The sequence below is a fragment of the Parasteatoda tepidariorum genome, chromosome 5, assembly GCF_982258835.1.
Source record: "Parasteatoda tepidariorum strain Cologne lab strain chromosome 5, Ptep-v5.0, whole genome shotgun sequence".
In the NCBI taxonomy this organism is placed as follows: domain Eukaryota; kingdom Metazoa; phylum Arthropoda; class Arachnida; order Araneae; family Theridiidae; genus Parasteatoda; species Parasteatoda tepidariorum.
In genome coordinates, this window is record NC_141759.1 from 59041445 (window position 1) to 59067265 (window position 25821).

At 27.0% G+C, this 25821-nt stretch overlaps 1 protein-coding gene across 4 annotated transcripts; it reads left to right on the plus strand.

Annotated features, from left to right (window-relative positions):
* Positions 1-32: 32 nt before the first annotated feature.
* On the plus strand, positions 33-25636 carry LIMK1 (LIM domain kinase 1). 4 transcript variants are annotated; one of them, XM_087164012.1, is made up of 15 exons: positions 33-178; positions 277-376; positions 1480-1615; positions 3995-4104; positions 5071-5253; positions 5384-5401; positions 9631-9724; positions 9808-10013; positions 11608-11755; positions 14871-15149; positions 19155-19220; positions 20857-21084; positions 22372-22526; positions 23258-23534; positions 24919-25636. In XM_087164012.1, exons 1-14 carry the CDS (start codon positions 73-75, stop codon positions 23502-23504), a joined length of 2076 nt encoding a protein of 691 aa, XP_087020138.1. In that variant the 5' UTR covers positions 33-72; the 3' UTR covers positions 23505-23534; positions 24919-25636. The 4 variants fall into 4 exon arrangements, with proteins under 4 accessions (XP_087020138.1, XP_087020140.1, XP_087020139.1 ...); XM_087164013.1 differs by having other exon boundaries at positions 40-178; positions 280-376; XM_087164014.1 differs by lacking the exon at positions 5384-5401.
* The last annotated feature ends 185 nt before the right edge of the window (positions 25637-25821 follow it).

Sequence of the window (25821 nt, forward strand, 5' to 3'; positions counted from 1 at the left end):
TAATTTGACTGGTTTCGGTTTCGATTTCTATATTTTCATTTGAATTTCATATAACTTTTGGCAACAAGCTGTATGTTGATTGATATCAGAAGCTTTCATCGTCGTGAGTTAAGAATTTATAAATATGTGTTGACGTTTAGGAATGAAGATATGGGGGATAGTTCACCATCTCCTTCAGGTAATAAATTGAAACTCATCAAATTATTTTATTTTCTCATTATACATTGTCTTGCCAAGTTTATGGGTTTCTAATTATGTTTATTCTTTTTAATTTAGCAGATGAATCTTCAAGTGTTTGTGCAGGATGCATGAATATCATCGACGATGATGAATTTTTAGAGGCGTTAAGCAATGAATGGCATGTAGATTGCTTTAGGTAAAACGTTAAGAAAGAAATTTATGTTCTATTTCACCACGAATTGCTTTTAGTTTACTCATTAATTTAAAATTTTAAAAAATTTCTCTCAATCTTGTGTATGACTTAGCTAAGATGTTTCTTAATTTCAGTGTAGGGGTATTATATTGATGTTTCCTTTAATCAGTGTTTTTAATATTATTAAGCAGATGTCATCATTTACTTTAAATCTAATGTCTCTAAATGTGCTGACTAATATCTAATTGATACTTTTTGTCACAACAATGTACTGGTACAAATAATCTAAAAGATTTTTTCCACTCTAAATATCAAAATTACAAGTAAATTAATACAGTTGATAAAACCTGTTAAATGTCTCATTTATTTTTTCAAATTAAGTTTTAGGTAAAGTGTATATATGTAATTTTTAGTTTAAAAATTATTGTCAAATCTCTAATTGCTAATCCATCTAATTTCTATAATAATTACTTTAGATTTAATAAAAATATCAATTATATTCCTTCAAATTAAGTATTTTAAATAATGCCAAACAATTCTTGAAATTTCAATTTTATTATGTAAGAAATCTGGAAGATTTCTATATCATGATCTACGCCAAATCTTAGCAAACTCCAGGCAGTGGTCCTCTAGGAATAAGACAAAAAAGCCTCACAGAAAGTGACTAGAGTGAAGAGTATAACTCATATCCTTTAGTATAGTATAACAGTATAGAATTATTTCATATTTTACTGTGTAACTAAAGTTTGAAATTATAAAATTGATATGAACTTTACTTCATGAATTTTTTTAATCAAATATTGAAATTTTTCAACAAAATAATGTGTATTAAGCTATTTTTTGAGCTTACAAATTAATTTTTAATAATAATTTACAAGTTAACGAGGAATTTTTGCTTATCGTTGTTTTTTTTTAAAAAAGTAAAATTAATTTATCTTAACTTAGTTATTTACTGTCTTCCTTTACTAACAGTGTTTTAACTTATTTCTTTTGAGGAACAATTTGTTCAGTTTATTTCCTAAAAATTCATTCTATTTCTATATTATAGTTTTTTTACTTTATCTTTTTAACTTTCTTTAGTATAATAATTACTTTTATTTTCATAGGTGCTCTGTTTGTGATATCTTGTTATCTAACTGGTATTTTGAAAAAGAGGGACTTTTGTTTTGCAAAGATGATTATTGGTCCAAGTACGGAGAGTCTTGCCAAGATTGCAATGCTGTTATTACGGGTCCAGTTATGGTAATGAATATTTATAATTATGTAACAGCTAATGTTTATTGCATTAGATTGATTCATTTTAATTCACATACTTTTGTGTTGAGATTTAATTTTATATGTTTTTAATAAATTCTACCTAAGAAAATTAGTTACTTTTTTAAAAAATGATTTTAAAGAATTAACAATTTTTTGATGTTACTTAGCCTTTTTTTTTTTTTTTTTTTTTTTTCATATATGCATCCTTATTAAAAATCAAACATATTTTTGGGCACAAAATACATATACTTGTCAATGAGAACACAAAATATGTATCACTGAAAAAATTGGTTTTTGGAGAAAGAGACAATTATCCCTTACTCTTCTCTTAATCAACAACAAAAAAGCTGTAATTTAGTTCTACTTACAATTTTGCTGTCAAAATTTTATATATTTGCTATATAGCAACTAGGGTTGGAGTTTTTGCCGGCGAAAAGGGTTTTTTGCCAGGACAGTGGCAAAAACTGGTAAAAACCGGCAAAAACCAAATTATCTAAATTGCTGATTAAATATTATTACAAAATACTTGAAACAAATTTAAATCAATCATTAGGAATAATAATTTTGATACATTACATGAAAAAATTATTTTTAACATATTAATAATTAATATAATGGTAATAATTTTTAAAAGATTGAAAGTTTGTGATCTCTTTTCATTTTAGAATCCTAAAATAAATGTTTTTTTACAAATAAATAAATATTATTATTTGCATAATATTATTATTTATTATAAAAAATTATTATTTGTACAATAATTAACTACACATGTTGATAGATATTTTATGTTTTGAGTTATAGTTATATTAATTTAAAATAAGTTCATTTCACTGGAAAAAAAAGAATAATCACAAATTTTCCAATCAATAATGTTTTAAACTACTAAAATGATATATTATTACATTATCATTTAATTATGGAATAATAATTTTGTTAATTTTTTTGTAATTATTTATATTTATAGTATGTATTTCAATTTTAGGAATAATTTTGTATCAAAAATGTGTTTTTGTCCTCTCATCTTGGAAAATATAGGTTTTTGCCACTTTTTGCCAATTTGCTTGGCAAAAACCTGTTTTTGCCAGGACGGTTTTTACCGGTATTTACCATGGTTTTTTCCACCTGTGGCAAAATCTTGCCAACCCTGATAGCAACCTTATTATATGAATTTCATATAGGTATGAATAATACCATTTCTTGAAACTTTTTCATGATCTTTCAAAATGTGGCATAAAATTTTCCAGGGTTATTGTTATGTATGCCAGGGTTATGCTGTTTCTGTAAAATATAAGTTGTAGTCAGTCCAAATCTTTTTCTAGAAGTATATTTTGGGGAGTGAAGTTTTATATTAATTATTTATTTTCAGTTTCTTAAAAATAAGCAATAATTAAGAATTGCATATCTATCATAATGTCTTATGAAAAACATTAAGTGAACAGTCTAAAGTTTTAAATTTATAACAAAATTGAATAAATCATATGTTTATGAATTTATAAAGTTGTTTTATGTGTAAAAATATCATTTAAAACATTTCCTTAGCAGTGTACGTCGTCTGTTTTATAACTTTAAGTATCTTTATTTTGCAATTGTCTGTTGGATTATAATGAAATTTTATAATTTGTTGTAATATTTCAACAAATTATAAAATTTCATCTCCTTCAATTTTTCCCCTTCTCCCCTTCAATTTTTACAAAGAAATATAATTTTTCATTAATTTTTTTATGAATATCCTCTTAAGTTAGCTCAGGATTTTTCAAAGGAATTAGGTTTAATTTAAAAAATATCAACTACAGCCAAATAAATAAACAACTGATGCATCAATGGCACTTTACTGATACACTTATAATAAAGATGGGCGTGTTTTACCAAGCTCCTACCTAAACTAATTACTAATCGATTAGTAATAATAACTTAATAATTGGTTAGTTTTGCCAATCACAAACCGATAAGTAATTATTAATTTCAATATGTTGTAAACATTGATGTTGTGAGCTAAATAACTAGTAATTCAAGGCAAGTAAATTTGTATTAATTAAATATATTTTTTGGCACATCGCGTGTTGATATTCACATATAGTCTTCTGGAATCATTTGATAACTGTTTCAAAAAATTTTACAGATTAATAATCTTTATGCCATTAATTGCCTTTTATTGTAATTGTGACATGATATCTATAAGTTTATAGTTTTGTCTGATATTTATGATTTTATTACAGTCTCTTGTTAAATTGCTCTGAAAAATATAAGTTTTAAAAGTGAAAAGAGTCACTTTCTCAAAAAAATTTGTGAGGCAAAACACCATCTAAAATATTTGTGACACTATAACAAATGTGTTTAATTTAAAGCAAAATTTTCTATTTTCAGGTTGCAGGTGATCATAAATTCCATCCAGAATGTTTCAAGTGTACCAATTGTGGTGGATTTATTGGCGATGGGGACTCATATGTTTTGGTGGAACGGTCAAAGTTATTTTGGTAAGTTTCATGAAAGTGATCATTTTATTAGTATTCTATATTATTTTTTATTCTTTTCTCAATGTGTTGCTTAAATTTTTCATTATATTAACAAATCATGCAATTTCAAATCTATAATTTAACTTATATTGTGGTTTATTTTTTGTTCTATATATCCATATAAACATACCGTATGTGCAGTAACTACCACCCTTAATATGTATTTTTCAATTTACAATGAGGAATGAAGTAAAAAAAAGTATACATAGTAATAGTTGCAATTTGATATTTAATGAATACAGGAACGAAAAAATTTATCAAAATCTGACTAAACAAGGTTGATGTTGGAAGAAATAGAGAGCAATTATTAAAAACAACTCTAATTTTCAATAGACAATTAAACTGGTTTTTCATGGCACCTTCATCTTTAATGATTAAACAGATTTTGATGGCTATTGTTTTTCTAATTTAGGACCCTTAAGGTGTATACTTTTTGACAAAAATTCTAAAAGTATATAATTAAGGACTGTCTTTACAAAACACCTTGTATTTGGTTGATATCCAGCTTAAGAATAATTTTTCTCCAGTTTCAATTCGTGTTTGTTGCTATGTTATTTGTTATTATAGAAAGTATAGTTTATATAATTAATACTTTTAAAAGAAAAGTTGGGGGAATTCAGCTTTCACAACTGTAAGGCATTGATATTGGTTTTAACTTAAGTTTGAACTATTATAAATGCATTTTCATGCTTAATTTCTAACGATAGCTCTTGTAAATATATAAGAAAGAGGAAATCTATTCTCCATTACTGAATAAGACAATCAGATAACATCTAGCTTGTTAAAATTATAAATATAAATAAAGTTTGTACTATAATGTTTTTTTTTTTTAAATATAATTACTTTATGAAATAAAAAAATTTTTCACGAATAACATCAATGTTATTTTTGAATTTTGTAAGGGAATTTATTAACTTTTATTTCTAGTGGTGGCTGTTATAAAAGACATATGCAGCCCATTGCTGAGCAATTCAGTCGCCTACCACACAGTATCCAGCTTGTTGAAATTCCCGTGAATGACAGCGGCTGTGAAAGAAAAATTAAGCTCTCTGTAAATAATCCAAAATGCTCAACAATCAGTGGGGTTCGATTAGGAGTTCATGTTGTAGAGTATGTATTAATTTATCTCTATTCATTTGTTTGTATATTTTTTTCAATATTCAAGCTTAAACAATTTTGAAAAATTAGTTTTTAATTATTCTCATTCATAATTTGATAAAGTAACAGGTTTTTATTTCAGATTGTTGTACCACTATAGGTGAGTATTTTTGTATAACGTATTTGAGATTTTATCTCTACTTGTAAAAAATTTTCCATTCTTTCCTAATTGCTAAAAATAACGATTTATTCCAGTGAGGTGAAGATAATATCTATTAATATATGAAAATTATATCAACCATGTACAGTGAAACCCCGATTTAACGTTTTCTGTCGGACTAACGATAAAAAACGCTCGAAGCGGAATAACGTAAAATCGGGGTTAAAAAAAATCTATGCATATTTTTAAAAATTGACACCTACCAGTTAAATTGATGGAAAAAATGAGTACTCTTTACTTGCTTTTCGTTTCTAGCTACAATTTCGTATACAGCTCATTCAATACTAAAAATTTTTTGCAAATTTTCTACTTGATTTACATTTGCAAGTAAAAATTGTTTTAGAGTTTTTATGCTTTGTATCGCTTGATCAGCTGTTGGCACGTCTTCTGTTATTTCATCGTCATCAGCACTATCGTCGGAATCAGGCATTAAATCTCTTATGAAAGGGATTTCTGAAGTAATGATATCTGTGTCACAGTCGATGTGATTATTAAATGTTATGCATCATCGACTTCCGGAAGGTCCTCAACTTCAGACACGCTACCTTCTTCCAAAACAACAGTGCTCTCCTCCTCCGATATTGAAAATCCTGCTTTATTGAATCCATTGATAATGCACTTTCGGTCGACACTGTCCCAAGCTGAAGATATCAAATTAAGAGCCTCAAGAACATTAATTTTCGCCTTAGAAGCATCCTGAAAGTAACCGGAATCAAGAAACATTAGAGATTTTCTAACCAGTTGCTTCCGGCAACTCTCTTTAAATGATCTTATAATTCCTAAAACCAGTGGTTGAAGTTTGCTCGTACAATTAGCTGGAAAAAACTCTATTCGCACGTTTTTCAATTTAAGGTTTAAATAAGCAGTGCATTGGTCTAGGAATAAAATTATGTTGCGCTTTTGAAAATTCATTTTCTTATCCAGTTTTCGAAGAAAATTTTTAAATAATGCTTGCGTCATCCATGCTTTTTTGTTTGAAGTGTAATCGGTAGGAAAACTTTTGATATTTTTGAAACACCGTGGTTTCTCTGCTCTACCGATCACAAGAGGCGTTAACTTTTGGCTTCCATCGGCATTTGCACAAAGCAAAACAACATTTTTGAAAGCTTTCCTCCATGGCAATTTTCACCTTTAATTGTCAATGTCTTGTTTGGCAATAGGTTGAAAATCAATCCCATTTCGTCCGCATTAAATATGTCACTTGGATTATAGCCCTTTAATAAATTTGGCAGAGTTTCTTATTTTCACTGTTACACAATTGTCATATCCACACTATCGGATTCGCAACAGATAGATTTGAAGCATAAATTGTTCCTTTTTTTTTAATCGATCGATCCAGCCGTTTAAAGCACTGAAGCCTTGGAGTTTAAGCCTTTCAGCAATTTCAAGCGCCTCTTCTCTCAGGATGGATCCATGTATAGGTATCTTTGCTGCTCTGGTTTCCTTGAACCAGTTCATTAAAATGTTTTCTAACTCATCGTACGAAGATGTTTTAAGGGTTTTTCTCTTCTTGGCTTATTTTCCGAGTATTTCAGCGTTTAGTTCAGGGTTCGTTGATTTAAATCAGCTTGATTTAAATCAGCTTGATTTAAATCACGATTTAAATCATGATTAAAATCAAATGATTTTTTTAAAAAAATCATTGATTTAAATCAACTAATTTATATATATATATATTATATTGATTTTAAAAGTTAAAAAACAGTGCTTTAAATATTGATACTTTTATTATTTTCTTTTCTTAGTTTTAAAATTTATTTTAAATAAATTGCTGCATTAATTAATTTTAGTTAACGAAATTACTTTCTTTCTTGGTGTGTGTTAAACACATTTGAAATTACATGTTTAAAAATCTTTTGATTCTTAACATTGAAAGTACAGATTAAAGTAAATATTTAATGCTGTCTTAATATAGACTTGCATAGCTGTAGAAAGTAAATAAACATGATTTTTTTTCAAAAAGAAAGAAAAGCAAATGTTAATTAAAATTCTACCTTTTGATTAAAAAAGCATGGAATTCAAATCTACATTATAGTTTATTGATGGAAATTTCTATGTTTCTAAAGCGCGAGGTAATATTAAAAAGAAATTACCTTAATATGCCAAAAATAGAAAGAAAAAAAAAAGAAGCTGAGTACAGATATTTTTTCCTGATATAGTGTCATTCTTCCCTTACAAAGTCTATTTGAAGCAGTAGGGTTTATTAACTGGTATTTTTTCTTCTTCTTATAATATGTTTACGGTATCTTTGAAATTATCAGATTTTCTTTTGTGAAAAAAAATCCAATGAGTACATAGATTTTTTTAAAATGTTTTTTAGCTTAACTTATGTATTTTGATATAGGATTAAAAATGAATATTTTAACATAAAAATTTATAGATTGAATATTTATTTTTTGATGAATGACAACATTTATAAACACAATCTGTTGCATTTATTTTGCCATTTTATAAATCATGAGGAGAAAAAAAAGAGATCACAATTTTAAATTTAAATTATGGTGGGCTAATTGAAACTTTGTGTTACTAGTTAAAGTAGTATTCTTTAAATTATCTATTTTATCTTGTCTTTTAATTTCAATCATGCCCTTGTATCAAAATGGTCGCTATGCATTATAATGGAAAATTATTTTAGTAAGTTAGAGCTTCTAAAATATTGTTATAATATAGTTTTAATATTAATTTAATTTTGATTAAACATTTATAAGGTTTTTTTAATCATAAATTAAAGCTCTTATAGTGTTTTTGAATAGAAATCAAAATAATCCGATTTTTTTGATTTTTTTTAAGAAAATCAAAAAAATCACGAACCCTGGTTTAGTTCTACTGAAGCTTCTTGCTTTAAAGTCATTTGCAAAGTTGAATAAGCAATACCCAAAGATTTGGCAAGATCAACTTTCTTTAGCTTTTTCGATGATTTCAGCCTTTTCGGCCAGAGAAAAGCATTTTCGTTTCAACATCTTCTTTCGAGAAAAGAACATGATGACTGAGGTTTTGAAGATGAGAAAAAATGCTATAGCCTTTAAACTCAAACAAAACTGACTGAAAATCTCTTTTGGTATGCTAGCACGGAAAAATGAGTAAAACCATTTCGAATAGAATAAAAAACTTTTTTTTGATCTGTTTGTAGAAAAACGCATCAAGCGGGATTTTCATAAAAGGGTTAACGCAAAATCCGGGATTTCTTAACATTATCAGTATAGGCAATTTTTACGGATCAGCAGAAAATGACGTAAGAAGCAGGATAATGTACGAAACGGACAACGTAAAATCGGAGTTCCACTGTATTTCCAAATCTAAGCACATCCATGTGAAAGCTAAAGAGTATGCTTTTTATTTAGAAATTCACTCAAAACTCATACATAAGCCGCTGCTTGGAAATAAAAATGTGCCCTCATCTATTGTAGTAATGGTAGATCCAGTAAAAAGTGAATGATGAGTAAAAAAAGCATGAACCTTCCTAATTCATTATTAGAAAATTAAAAAATAGTAGTATTTCTTTCAAGTTGTCCTTTTTGAAGTGTTTCTTTTTAAATTTTAATATTTCAATTTTTTAGCTATTATTTTAGATTTCGTATGTATATTTTACGATCTTTACTGATTATTGCTAATGCTTGACAAAAGGAGAAGTATTTCTTTTAGCGATGTTATCCTGGAATTTTTTTAAATAAAGGGAATCTGATTATAAGCCACTTTCCTACTTTATCTTTTGTAAATTTCCTAAAAAGTCTCATCTTATGTTCGAAAATATATGGTAATCTATTGGTTTATTCTAAACTTCGAGGTATCTTAAAATAAGCGTATTGTAAGTACCATTTATATAGATTAATAAAAGATCATCTTCCACTTTTGCTTACCATTATGACATCACATTTCCTGACAGTGCTAAGCCAAGCATACATTTTAATCATCATGTAAGGATTTTTGTCTTGATGGCATGTTTGGTTTTAAAATGAAAGAGCACTAACATATGAACTTTTATCGTTAGTTTTTTTTTCTCCCTCTGAGCTGAAACAATGAGGAAGTCTTGATGCAATAGTAATACATATAAAAATTTTTTTTAATATATTTTAAGTGCTGTTTCTTTTTTATTGAATTGTATGATAAAACTTTTAACATATACTTCTTATAAAGCAACCTACAAATTTTCCATCAACTCTTTCATTTAGTATTGATATGAGCCCAGATCTGATGTCAATTCACGTTGGAGATCGTATTCTCGAGGTCAATGGGGTGCCAGTCAAAAATCAAGCTTTAGAAGAAGTAAGAGGCTGTTACTTATAAAGTGTTAATCTGAGTTGTCCCATTTTCTTTTTAAATTACTTCAGATTTGTCATTTCTTCCAGATTGAGGAACTGATTAAAACTGCTAACAAGCCCTTGCAGCTGACCATTGAGCACGATCCCAATGTTATTCCTAAACATCCAGCCATTCCATATTCACATCAGCAAGTAACAAAAGAAAGACTGTACAAAAAAAGGGATGGAAGATCACGCCAACTTAAACGGGGTAGCAAAGAAAGATCTTCCTCTTTGCCAAGATTTCTTGCTTGGTGAGTAATATGCTTTTAAATCTGTGTCACATTAATTTTCCATATGTTCTGCCAACTTCTTCTAAAATTTAAAACATTTAATCGCAAATTTTTATTAGTCTTTGTGAATATATTGGCATAGATGTTATGAAAAAAAATCTATATGCATCTATTGATTAAAAAAAGAAAAGCTAAAATCAATACAGTTTTAAAGTATGAGTCAAAAGTTTACTTCTTCTTCTTGGGCACTACAGCCTATGACAGGCCAAGGCCGTCCCAATAAGTTTTTGCCATCTTGATCTATTCTGTGCCATGGCCTTCCAATTAGTTATTCCTATTATCTTTAGGTCCCTCTCAACTTCGTCCAATACCTCCTAGAAAAGAGTAGGCCTCTGCACGGGTTACCATAAATATCCTTTAGTAGTCCAAACGTAATGACATATTTCATATTTTCAGCCACTGCGCAGCTTAGTACCCCGAACGTAATGACGTCTTTCTTATTTTTTATCAACTGCGCAGTTAACTTCGTCACATCGGACTACTAATTTAATCCATGCTGAGACCTTACTTATTCTAGGAGGTGTTGCTTCGTCCTACTACCTAGTCAGTCGACGACCCTTTTTTCTTGTTCCTTCTGGTTTTAAAAAAGTTACTTTTTTTGTGGAGATTTGGTCTTCAGATCTATAAAGGTGTCCCAGCCATCAAATGTGATTGGCCTTAATAACATGAACTATGTCTGGTTGTTTATACTTTTTATATAAATAAAAAAAAAGTTTACTAGACTGTTTAAATATGCTTTTAAAGGGTTGAAAGATATCATTCAGGGCCTGCCTTCCCCTCTTCTTGAATAATATTGTTATTTAATGAACAACCCTTTTATAACTTACTCTTACTGAGTTTTATTTATTATTGTTATTATTTTGAATTCACTGCTCCTTTGAAAAAAATTTTCCTTTTGTCTGGCTAATGTAATGGAATATTACTTATAGAGCTCCTCCCATTAAGTGATATCAATATCAGTAACCAATGCTTCCTTAAAACACCTTTGATAAGTTTGATTTATTTATTTTTTATGAATTTTATTTTTCACAGTGTTACAAACTTTACCCATTTTAATATGATAATTTTTTAAATTTAAATATGTAGCAATATTTCTATTATTTATGTTTTTAACTCTACAGTGAACAATTATTTTTAGTACTCAATGAACAATTATTTTTAGTACTTTGTAGATATTTGCAATGAAAATATGTATTCAGGTTAAAATTAATGTGCAAGTTAAAATTAATATTTAATATACAGTGCCATTGTTGTGAACATAAGTTGATATTAAACGTAACGTAAATAAATAACAACATTAAAATATAGAACAAATTTTTTTGCATTTTGATTTAAATAATTTTTTTTACATTTATTTATTTATTATTATTATTTTTTATTTTTTTTGGAAGGATAAGAAAGATAAATTCGCTCTTTTTTTGCATGAATAAGGTAATTTTATAATTGGATTGCTTTTTATTGATATTATGTTTAATATCTGATATTTCTAATCTAATATAAAAAATAAAATAAATTATGCTATAGCATAATATATGTTTTTTTTTAAAATTTTTAGTGACTCATCTGCTTCCAATAAAAACTCGTATGATCTGAGTCGTACAAAGTCATTCCGTGTTGAGCCGAAGAATCACAGAATTTTTCGTGCTTCTGATCTAGTCCAGGGAAAACTCTTAGGAAAAGGGTTTTTCGGCCAAGTGTTTCAGGTAATCATATTTTTACAGTATATTATGAGGTTCAGCTTTTGAAATAGAAATATGACTATTCAAATATTTGAAGTAAAATTCTATTTCAAATAAGTACTCCAAAATCCTTTTTGCATAAGTGATTTCAGTGCTCATTAATGTAAACACTATTTTTTTTACGACATATGTCTAAAGAAATGTACTATTTTTACTGTAATATGTTTTAAAAAAAACTTTTTTTTAATGCTTTAAGATTTTGCAACCTGAGAGTTATTTATTATGTTGCTCTTAAAATTCTTAAGCCTAAATTTAAAGAAAATCTTTCAAAACTAGAAAGTTAATTAAATGTTCACTTTTTAAAGAAAATATCTTAGGTGGAGACAAGAACATGCCTATACTCTACCTAAGATACTGGAATTAAAGAAATACAAAATTTGGTTCCAATTATTTTATGAAAGTAACATTCTATGTTCTAAATAACATTCTATATCATCCATCTAGAACAGTGGTTGCCAAACCAACCATGGGGAGCTGCAAGTAGCTAATGGGGACATTTTCAGTAGGTAACATTATCACTCCTTTTGGCTAGCTTTGATGCTTCACTGTGTTGATGCATGAAATATTTATTTTTTGAATAGTAGTTTTTGATTGATAGCTCACAGTATTACTTAAAGAAACAATAGTTTAGCTCAGAAACTTCATTGATTTGGCAACCACTGATCTAGAGTTTTATGACTATTGCTTTTTTGAAAGAATACAAATTTCTGGTCCAAATGTCTCAAAAAAATTATACATTGAGTTTAATGGGGATTCGTTGTTTAATGTATAACTAATATCTTGTAATGTGTAGTTTTATTTTTATTAAATATGTTTCTAGTTTTAAAAAAAATATAAAACTTTAGAGTTCAATTAAAATATTTTATTTGTTCTACAAAGGAATTAAAATGCATGTTACAAGATTTTAGTTAGTCATATAAAATTAAAAAGAAATTTCACCAAATTCTGTTCACAATATCCTGGAATATTTTTATCATAAATTCATATCTTTTCTCCCTCAAAAACATGAAGATAAGGAAAATTTAACTTATGTTCCATGTTTCTCTCAACTCGAAGATACAAAATATGTTTGAATTTTCAAAAATCTTTCAATGGAGACTTTATAAATTTATATGAATCAGGTTTTTAAATAAAGCATTGTATACAACATTTTACATATGATAAAGGAGTGGCTCAAATTTTATGTTTTTGTAAAGTCAAAATTTATGTGAATAAATTATATTGAATCTTTGGTAGCAGAAATAATCAAATCACAAATTCCTCCCATGCTTATGAAAGTACATCACTATCCCCTTCTCTCCTTTGCTTTATATCTGATTTTCACTCTAGTAATTTAACATTCAGAATTTAATTTAAACAAAAAGATGCTTACACAAAACAAGATACACAAAACAAAACTCTATTCTTTTCAACTTTTTTTGTTTTTGTTATCCGAATCAAATTAGTTTGTATTTGCTGACTTTAGTGCCAAATTGAACGACTAATATTTTGTTGGTATGGAATGTTTCAAACATACCGCAACACTTTAAATTAACATGCAGTATTAAAAATAATTGAACCAGTTTTTTAAGCGTAAAAAATAATTGGGAGATATGTATGAAATCTCTATAATTCCACAAGAAGATTTCCATATTAGTGTATGCTATTAGAAATATCAGACATGCTTTAAAAGTGATATATTCCTAAGAACCTTTTGCAAATACTTTAATTTACAATGTAACTGTGGTTAAAAAATTCTGACCTCAAACTCATAGAAAAAAAAAATTTCCAGTTTTTTCCCCCCAAACTCAAATATGAAGCTTACCAGTTACCCAACTTAACTAATACGAATACCAAACTTATTGCAATTTTTTTTTTTTTAAATTTAAAAAAAAAATTTATAAAAGTGATTTTAATGTCTTTCATAAGCATTGTTCATGTACCCTTGTTAACCAAAACAAGAAAATCACAGCCCCCTGACCCTCCATTAGGTACTTACATAATATTCCAATAGAGTAAATATTATCGTAATTTTTTTTAAGGAACAGCTATATTCAAAAATGTGAGTATAATGTTGATGCACTTGCAGAAATCTTTTATGGGACTATTCTGTAATTTTTAACTTTTTTTTAAACTTAAATTTGTATTATTTTTTTAAGGATTCATACGGTTTTGTTAAAAAAAAGTAATTTTAAAACTATCTTGCTTTTTATCATTTTCTGGAAGAAACAAAAACTTATGCCATGTTTATAAGTATAACAATATAATTAAAAGAAATTTAGATTTAAGATTTCTAAATGTAACTTTCAAACTTTCACCAGACTGTAGGAATTATTACCACCCTTATTTACCACCATTAGGATGCATATACTGTTTTGGTTGAGAGCTGCAAAAAAATTTTCTTCGCTTTGGGACTTGCAATCAGTTTAGTTTTTATATCAGTTAAGGATAGATTAATTAAAACAATATCAATTTAATATGAAAATTTACTGAGAAGTTATGTTTCATATATTTTTAAATTGCAAGAATGATATCTGGAATTAGAATATTTTGAATTGGAAACTTAGAATAGAATTAAATGATAGCAGGTTGTCAACTTCTATGTAAAAATTAATTTCATTATCTTTTTACTGTATATAAATTACTTGCATCTTTAATTTTTAAATTAATTCTTTGATCTTCATTTATTCAAAATATCTTTTAGTAAAAACGTGTTTTTAGGGGAGTGTTAAAAGGCTGAAGACTTTAAATCTTTTTACATCTTGAATTAAAGTACCTCTATTATTTGCAATTGTAAAGTTATGCTTTTGATGTTCTTTTATATTTTTTTTAAAGTTTATCAAGATTTATTTTTGAAAAACAGCTGTAAAACCTCATATGTAGTGCTTTCCAATTAAATTTTGGTTGGAGGGCAGGGTCTCACTTGACCATTTAATATATATTTAGCCTCCTAACAGTAAGTTAAGCTCTCCTAACCCTTTATCATAAATTTCAATTTACTACCTCTTTTTTTTCCAACTATTTTATGTTCCTTTCATAAATAATAATTGTTGTTGTATTCTTTGACTTAGTTTTTCTAAAGCATCTGTTTCCTTATAAGGTGACCCACAAAGAAACGGGCGAAGTAATGGTTATGAAAGAACTTTATCGTGTTGATGAAGAAGCTCAAAAGAATTTTCTAAAAGAAGTAGCAGTACTTCGATCACTGTGCCATGAAAATGTACTCCATTTTATTGGTGTCTTATATAAAGACAAGAAATTGCACCTAGTCACAGAGTACATCAGTGGTGGTACATTAAAAGAAATTATTCATGATCTTAATCAAACTTTGCCATGGACTCAGCGAGTAAGCTTTGCTAGAGATATTGCATCTGGAATGGTAAGCCTACTTTGTTTTCTCTTTTGTATTTTGAAAACTCTTATGACTTAAATATAACTAATTTGTGTTATAAATTATTTTTTTTTGTAACTAAGGCAGCTAAAATTTTTGACTTTTTAGGGTAAGTAGGGTAAACAATGTGTTGATGTAACTTTTCGGATTTTAGCTGATTACTAGCTAAATTACTTTCCATTTTTTTAAAAAACATTTTCTGTTTAAATTTCATCAATTTCTTACTTTGTATCAGAGTTGGCCAAAAATGTAATCGATTACATTTTTTGATTACAGTAATCAATTACTTGTAATCATGATTACAATTTTCAAAAATTTTGATTACAGCTGTAATCATGATTACAATATTGATTACTGTAATCAATTACTTGTAATCGTGATTACAAAGTTTGATTACAGCTGTAATCATGATTACATAGTCGATTACAGTAATCAATTACTTGTAATCATGATTACAATTTTCAAAAATTTTTGATTACAGCTGTAATCATGATTACAATTTTGATTACAGTAATCAATTACTTGTAATCATGATTCCAAGTAATTGCGATTACAAGTAATCACAACAAAAACGATTACAAGTAATTATGATTACAAGTAATCAAAATATATGATTACATGTAATTTGATTACATGTATTTTGATTACATGTAATTATGATTACATGTAATCTAATTACACGATTACAAGACTATTGTATTCTTATAAATGATTATATTTTACAGTAGATAGTAGAATGTATTTTATAATGATACATTTTGCACGTATTAACATATACTGCATTTTGTACGTATTTGTATACATACAAATGAATGTAACTAAAATGTATGTACATATGATTTTATCTAGTGCATATGTTCAGACATTTTATTTTCACACACATGTACATACACTTATATTGTAGGTATAAAATATATGTACGTATGTATATAGATAATAATTACGTATGTATGTGCGAACAATGTAGACATGTACATTTATACACAATGAATATATGCATTTTATACAAATATTTGTGTATGTAAAATGTTTATCTATGTTCATGTACGCATGTATATACAAGTACTTGTGTTTGTACGAACATATATACATTGTCTGTACAATGTATGTCCCATGCATGTATGTGCAATTTATTTATGAACAGTATAATATATGTATGCATGTACAATATAGGTATATCTGTAGGATGTACAATATATGTATGTATACACGTACATGATATGCATGTCCAGTGTATTTATGTACATGTACATAATATGTTCATGCTCAATGTAAGTATCCAAATATGCATAATACATTTGTGTACGATTGTACGTACATTGGGCGTATTTATATTTTACATATATTCATACATACATTCGACATGCATAACGTACATACATACACACATTTGAGATGCATATATTGTACAGATGTATATACATATAGCGTACAGATGTATATTCATATATTGAACATATAATGAAATGAACATATAATGTTCATATAATGTACATATGCGTGTACATATACAGTACATATGTGCATAAATATATTGGGCATAATTCTTTCGTACAAATTTTACATGTGTACATGTATGCTATCCCTATCTATGCATATGGTGCAATGTATATATGTCCAATGAATGTATCCACACATGCACAATACACATATGTTCCATGTATGCATATCCATATGTACTATATATGCACGTACAATACATGAATGTATGTACATACATTGTACATGCGTACATACATTATACGTATACATATGTATATTACATTTATGTCTAAATATGTGTACAATGCAATAAATAAAATGCATGTAAGTTAACTTTTAATGACTCAAGCAAGTTAAATGACAAAATCAAACGATATTTAAATTTAGTTTTCAGCTTTAATTCTTCTATATCATTTTGAAATTCTCTGAATAAAAAATTATTTTCAGGTATTTTCATGAAATGTTTGACAATACAGATTTATTTTTTTTATAACATAATGCATGATTTATAGAAATTTTTTAAATGGTAAGAAAAACGGTAAATTTTATGAGTGGAATTAATATTTAGAAATTCCAAATAAAATTATCGTTTGCTTTCTAAAAAATATGAGGTCGAGTTTCATATGCCTTAGAATAAATTTTAATAACTTTACTCATATAAATTTTTTTAATGTATGCACAATGTATGTGTATATTGTAATTACGTATATTTAAATATACGCATGTATTTGTACATTACTTGTAATTATGTACATGTATACGTTGTATGCACATGCATACATTGTGCATCTAACTATTTTTTGTACATCCATGTATTACATGCGCATAAGTATTAACAAAGTATGTAGTTATACAAGTACATACGTAAGTTGTACATAAGTACGTACTTTGCGTGCACATATATGGTTGTACATGTAAATATGCATGTATACATGTACGCATTTTATTTACGCAACTATGTGCATATATTGTACCTTTAAGTAACATTCTTACATATTGTACGCAAATACGTACAATTTTATATACAAACGTACATTGTATATACGTGCTATTATCGTAAATTTATACAATATATGTACTTAAGTACATAAAAGCATGCAAACGCATAAACATTATTTTCATATACGTTCATACATACATTGTCTATGTATACAAAGATACAAAACATTGCCTTTTTGTAGAAACTAACATACATGCGTACATGTATCATAAATGCATAATTATATGTACTAAGCATATGCGCATTGCATTAAGTATATTACAATATAATTATGAATATTGTACGTACAAACAACGTTTGTGCATACATTGTATGTATAGGAATCGCAAATTGTACGTTCATGCGTGCGTACATTCTATGTACATAAAAATATGTAAACACATGAATACTTACATAAAAAATTTGACTATAGTATACAATCGTAATAACTTGTAATCGTATAGTTTGATTACAAGTAATCACAATTACATGTAATCAAATTACATGTAATCATGATTACATGTAATCATATATTTTGATTACTTGTAATCATAATTACTTGTAATCGTTTTTGTTATGATTACTTGTAATCGCAATTACTTGTAATCATGATTACAAGTAATTGATTACTGTAATCAAAATTGTAATCATGATTACAGCTGTAATCAAAATTTTTTGAAAGTTGTAATCACGATTACAAGTAATTGATTACTGTAATCAAAATTGTAATCATGATTACAGCTGTAATCAAAATTTTTTGAAAGTTGTAATCACGATTACAAGTAATTGATTACTTGTAATCGTGATTACAAGTAATTGATTACATAGCTGTAATTATCTGTAATCAATTACAGTTGTAATCGATTACTGTAATCAACGGCCAACTCTGCTTTGTATCATATATTTTTTAAGATGTATGACTGAAATATTAACTTTACTAACAAGTATGCTTTATTCATTTTTACAAACATAACACATAGCTTTATGCATGAAACTTAACATCATGATTCCTATATTACATATGCTATCAAAGTCAGTTTGCAAAATTATTAAATTCTAACTTTAGTCACCAAAATTGTGTTCAAAAAACAACATTGTTTTTAAATCTTGCTTATAGGAGAGTCCTCTATTTAAAACTATTAATTTAAACTGAAATATAGCTATTTTTAAGTGATCCCATAATGTAAGTGAAGATTTTAATGAAGGAAAATATAGTAAATGGTAATTTAAAGTCACTCAAATTCCTGATTTTTAAAAAAAATTCAATTATACATAGTCTAAAACTAAAATTCCATGTATTCTAAAGCTGATTTTAAAAAAGAAAAAATGATCACGTTTATGTCATTTAACAAGTTCTTTCTTTAAGTTTATTAAACAGGACCTTTTTTAAACATTTATTTGGTTTCTAATTGTTTTTAGGTTCCTGGAATAAATACTAATAACTACAAAATGTTCTATCCTATATTTCCATTAACAAATTAGCCTTGAATGTAATTTTTATGTATGTTAAATAGTTTTATGTTTTGTTTTAGGCATATCTCCATTCAATGAACATCATTCATCGAGATTTGAATTCAAACAACTGTCTAGTAAAAGAAGTATGGGTTTTATTTTTACTTGCATCTGCTCTTTATTTACACTTTTAATATATTTATCATATTTACAATTTATGAGTTATGCATTTTTGCATATAATTGTAACTCTTCCTAAGTATTACAATGTTTAATTTTTTTTTTGCTATATTTTTTTAACTGTTTTATAAAGATATGTTTTTAACAAGTTGTAAAAATCTATTGAAATTCATTTTTATTATGTTTATCATACTGACAGTTCAAGAAAGATAATTTAGATTAAGAAATATAATATTAGAATATTTAAATTTATGTAAATGTTGCATTTCATTCATACTATACAATATTATGTATTTTTACATTTAGTTTATATTTTTGATTAAGTTTCCATGAAAACGAAAGGTGGAAGCAACGCATCTATTACTTGATAATGTTTGAACCATTTTTTAATTAAACAATTCTAAAAAAAAGATTTTTACAATCAAGACAAAAAAAAATTTCAGATGTAGGAAGAAAATTTAATATTAAAATTATTAGATTTTTTAAATAAAAAGATATATTTTATGGACATACAACCTATTTTGAAATAGGGCCACTAAAAAGAAAATTTGATTTTCAAGAATGATATAAATTAAGTTTTTTATATCATTTGATAGCAACTTATATATTCTTCAGTTTAAAAAGAATTAAAACTTTGATGGACAAAATCAATTTTATTACTGACTTTTTTCCTTAAATAAATTATTTGCATCATTAATTTTTAAATATATATTTGAATCGCATTTGTTTTGGTTAAAAAAAATTATTTTCAGAGGAATTGAAATCACAGAGGATCTTTCGATGCATTAAATTTGTATCTTCACCCCTGCACACACACGCATACATATATATAAATTAGCACTAGTTTAAAATGGCTGCTTTTGACTCCTAGGTCACTGGTTGTACACCGTCTTTAAATATATGTTAATTGCGCATATTTTAAAACTTTAGTGAGTTTTGTCTAACTTCATTTAGCAAGGAGAAACGGGTGTGACGTGCGATGTGGCTGAAGACGGATTCTTGGCCCTAGATGGCGCCACTGAAAAACAAGAAACACACTCTCTGCCTTAAATTGCTCGGCTTCGCCAAGCAGGCTTGCTAATGTGGCAAGTGGCATTAGAAGCAACAACAGCAAGGAGAATAAATTTTTTTGTTTATTTAACATATGGGGCGTCCCCAAATTCACTTGTGGGCCACCCTGTTGTTGCAGAATTTTCCGAATAGGGCATTCCATTTTATCCTTCAAAGTGTGAGTAATCAAATACTTGTTGTTATAAACTTTAGACTTTAAAAAACCACAAAGAAATAAGTTCTATTGTATTGAATCGCATGACTTAATTGAGCCATACTGAAACACTAAAACAAGAAATTGCGCTACCAGAAGATAGCACAAAAGATGCCCAAAATTCTACCCAACAATGAAAACATGTTCTTTTGTGTAGCACTCCATTTTACATAACCCCGAACTATTCGAAATTTTTTTGGCACATATTTTACAAAATCAAATCTTACACAAATTTCTTATCACAATGTATTTTATTTGTAAGGGTTTTTTTTAATAGAGTAGTTATAAATTGATAACAAAATTATATTTTATTAATAAGTATCAAATTGTGTCTTGTAGGACAGAACTGCAGTAGTGGCTGATTTTGGTCTGGCTCGAATAATTTCTGACCATAATATTCATCACTCCTCTCGAAGATATGGAAAACGAAGTACTCCAAAAAAATATGAAAGGAAAAAGCGATATACTGTTGTAGGAAATCCTTATTGGATGGCGCCTGAAATGATGAAGGGGAAGAAGTATGATGAGAAAGTAGACATATTTTCTTTTGGAATTGTTTTATGTGAGGTAATTTTTTCCACAGCTTCTTTTTCAACATTTATTTTTTCATGCAGAACACTCATTAACTGATTCACAAATTCCCTTATCACAGAAATGATAGTTATGGTAAACAGGGAATATTAGCTCCTGTGTGCTTTTTTTTATGTATTTGTCATTGTTTATCGTAACTAGTCTAGTCTATGAGTCCGTACACTTTTTGAAAATCAAACACAGGAAGGGTGTTTATGCAGGCAAAAAAAAAATAATAATAATAATCCTATTTCACACATTCACATGGTTTTTCATTATATACATCATTAAATTTATTCTTTTTTTCATTAAATGCATTTTAATAAATGTATTACTTTTTTTTTTCAATAAATGTATTTTTCAAAAATGTGTATTTTTACAATTTGCCAATAGTTTAGTTTTAGTTATTTATTTTTTATTTGTCATTTTGTAAAAATAGTCAATTTGACTATTTCAGTTTATTAATAACATGAATACTTAACTTATTATGTTTAAAAAAGTTACCAAATATAAATGGTTTGGAATTGAATCTGATGAATGGTTTATTCATAAAAGTTTAAAATTTTAATGATCTACAGAACTGTTTCATATTAATTTGCATGAAAAGAAATACATTTTAATAAGGAAAAAAAAGGTGTTCCAATCAAAATTAAATTTAAAAAAAAATTGCATTTTCCCGCAAATTCTCTTTTTAATGTAGCTTTAAGTTTAATCTATTACCTGTTACATGAAAACATACCAAAATATATAAACTAATTTTTTTTCTCAATTTTCTTTACAGTTATTGTTCGAAATTGGATTCAGATAGGGTTAATATTGCTGTGTTCTAAAAATAAAGAAAGAGTTGTGTACAAAGCATATTATAAATTAAAATAGCTAAAATTTGTTGTTGAATTTTGATGATCGAAAAAAAAAATTTTTTTTTAGAACTTTAAGTTTGATTATTTGATGTAAACAGTAACAAAATTTTTAAACCAAAGTTTAATCTTGAAAACTTTAAAAGTATCATCTTATGTTTATGGGAGAATGTGTAAACAAGCTAAATTTTTCTTAGAAGTTTAATTTTTAAAATTGTATTTAAATTCCGTGTTATTTAACCAGTTATATTTTTCTGTGTTAATTTATATATATATAAAAATCAACCTAAAGTAACATGCAATAGTATCATTTTGTTTCTTTTTAGATCAGATGTAATATAATCTTCTAATTATGACACTACATTTTTAATAAATAAAGATGTCATATTTGAATTGTAGTAACATTTTATTTTCAATATATTCTTAGATTATTGGCAGAGTTTTGGCTGATCCTGACTATTTACCGAGGAGCCATGACTTTGGATTAAATACTGTAGTCTTCAAAGAAAAGTTTTGTGCCACATGTCCAGAAACATTCTACAACATTGCCTTTCTTTGCTGTGATTTGGACCCTGAAAAAAGGTATTCGAACTAAAAACATAATGCTATATTTTTCAATTTTGTACTGTCTAACTCATAAAGTGCACTCTGGGCTTTAAAGTCTTTTTTTTTTCTTCCAAAAACTTGTAACCATATTGAGAACTTATCAACTGCTCAAAAATATATTAACAATTTTGAGGAATCATATCTAAAAGAAATGTCTTAAAATTAAAGTATTAATTAAAATATATAATTAATTTAAAATATATATTTCTTGCAGCTTTATGAAAAATTGGTTTCTAGTATTTTTAATACTATGCTATTAAGTAAATATTATAAGTAAATTTTTTTAATATAATAATTAGATAGCGATATAAACCAAACAATATTTTCTTTGCTTTGTTTCTAAGAATGAAGCACATTTATTTTCTCTTAGTTTGGTGAATCTCAAAAAGACAATAAAATAAAATATTGAAAAATTTAATACAAGTTTAGTCCTCAAAAGGTTTAGTTGGCAAATAAAGTTTTTAAGTTATTTTTAATTTCTGCTGAATATAATTTTTCAATATCTTAAACAAATATTATTGTAAACCTTAATAATATAATTTGTCAAATATTATTTTTAAAATAGCCTAGGGTCTATGTAATTACAATATCCCTTTTTTCAACAAGTTGGACCAAAAAGCTCATTTATTTTTGATAATTAATTAAAATTCATATTAATAACACTCTAATGTTATCAACATAATAAAAAATGAATATTTTATTTGAAGGCCTCCATTTGAGCAACTTCAGCCTTGGTTTCAAGGTATGGTAATCCACTTTGCTGTTGGGGCTTCTTTACCGGAAGAAATGGTCAATGAGGTGCTTAATTATCGCCAAAGGAGTCCTACTTCATCTTCCTCAGAATCAACTCCTGAGGCTCTGGTCCACAGCACTACCTGTCCAAGTCTTCATGCTTTGAGCAAGCATGATGATAGCTCATTTGACTCCTGTAATGCAGTTACTTACGAGTTGTAGGTAAAATGCATTATAGTTTATAGTTTTAAAGTAAGTATCAGTGTATAATGATCTTTTGTAATAATTACCTACCAAATGTCCAAGAAATGACAAACGGTTTGAAAATTAGTTCATGCAAAAATGGAAGTAGATAGAACTGCTGTGTTATAGTAAGAAAGTAAGATATTTAGTTTCATTAAGTTTTTTAATTAGTTAAAAAATTTGTCAACAGAGGGCACCGATAAATAAGAAAACTTTTCAGACGAACTTTTCAAAATAAAAATTTTTTGCAGGAATTGTGTGCTCTGGTCGGAGAATAAAATTAACTGTTGTATGTGCTAATATTTCTGTCAGAAGGTCTAACATGCGGCATAAAACATTGTTTTGTAATTTTTTTAAAAGGATTTAATTTTTTTAATAGGCTTTGTTAATCTTTAAAATTTATCGTAAGAATAATTTCCTAATTTTCTTAAAATGAACAGAGAATGTTTTCTGATTTTTGATAAGTTCAGTTCAAACTGCAAAATTGCTTAGGGGCTGAAAAGCAGTAATACTTTCTGTTACATTTAAATACTTTAATAAAAAGAAATAAACAGAGACTTTCTGATATTTTAAATGTTTAGTTTAATTGTCATAAAATTTGAGATTGTTTATATTTTACATTTTCATGAATGCCAAAATGAAAATGTATGTTAATATTTTATTTGGTAAAAATTTGCCTAATTACAAAGAAAGACAAAGTTATAGAGTAAACATTAAATGAAGTTATTTATTTATGGAATGTAAATGAAAATATTGGTTGTTCATGATATTTTCTTTTGTATTTAATCTTCATTAAATTTAATCAGCATTTCTGTGTGTTCATTAAAATCTCATATTATATTTACTTGGACTGCTTAAAAAATGAAGGTTTCATTTTGATTATTATTTTGCAAATTTACTGCGAATAAAGAATTCATGCATTTAAAAATACAAATGAACATATTTTGTGCTACAAGATAAGTACATTTCATTTTACAAATGTATACAATGCTTCTTGAAATTCCATTTTTTATCTTTAAAGCAAATTATAATTTAATTATAAAGCAATTTATAATTTAAAACTAATCACATAACAAATTTTGTGTTACAAAAAATCATTTCAGTAAATTTATCATTATACACTTAAAAGGCAGAAAAATTACTGAAATAGTTATTTGCATAACCATTTCTTTAACTAATCTTTTTGGTTATAACCAAGCAATATTTTTTTCAGCATATACTAAAACGTTATGTTATATTTAATGTAAATAATTCTGCATGTATAATAAAATTTTTAAAAAAAACACTTATTTCCAGGTGGGATAGTAGATCTTTTTATTGTAAATAAGAACTTTTTTTACACTTTTGATGGTATTTTCATTTGTTTCATATGTTATTTTTATTTATTTCTCAGGTGACTGACTTGAAGAAATCTGATAATCTTAGTGTTATTTTTTCCTCAAACGTGAATCTCATTGTATAAATTCTTCTCAGTATAATTTTTATGCTGTAAATGTAGCATTTATTGTTTTGTTTTTAAAAAGACAAGGATTACATTATTGCAGTATTTTGTTATCCAATGTTTTAGTATTTTCCATTTACACAATCACTAATATGAACATTCCCAGCTCTATTCGAATCGACCAAGAACGATGTGATATATTCTTTCAAATTTTTCTTTTTGGTCATTCTAAATTTTATGACATCATATAAATAATCATTAAAAACACTAAAGAGAATGAAAATATTTTTACTACACCCTTTCCCTATTATCAAAAATTATTTGAGGTTTGAATAAATTTAGATTCACATTTCATTTATTTTCCCCTTAGAAATCAACTACAGCATCAATTATTGTGTAAAATACTATCTGTCTAACTGAAGAACTCCCTCGCTAGTCATTTTAAAGAACTGTCAGTGTCTTCAGTTACGAAGAGAAACAGATTAAAATAGGAATGTGGGTTAAACATTTAGAACAGATTTTGACTTGGTTGATCAAGAGAAGTATCAAAAGCTCCCCACTTTGAAATGCATTTTGCTTTGTCTTCTTAATATCAGTCAGCTTCAAACTCTGTGCGGGATGTTCTCCGGATAGACAGACAGTATATTACTGATCTTAAAAATAAATAAAATAGGAAAAATAGATCAAAGCACGCGGCTTGCTATGCTCTCCTTACAAAAGGAAGGATATATTTTCACCAAATTTTAAAAAATTGGTTACAATGGTTGTTAAGAGATGACATTGGTAACTGAGAAATACTACAGAATAATTTTTTTAATTTTAGGATAAAACTAACTGATGGAATGGAAGTAACTG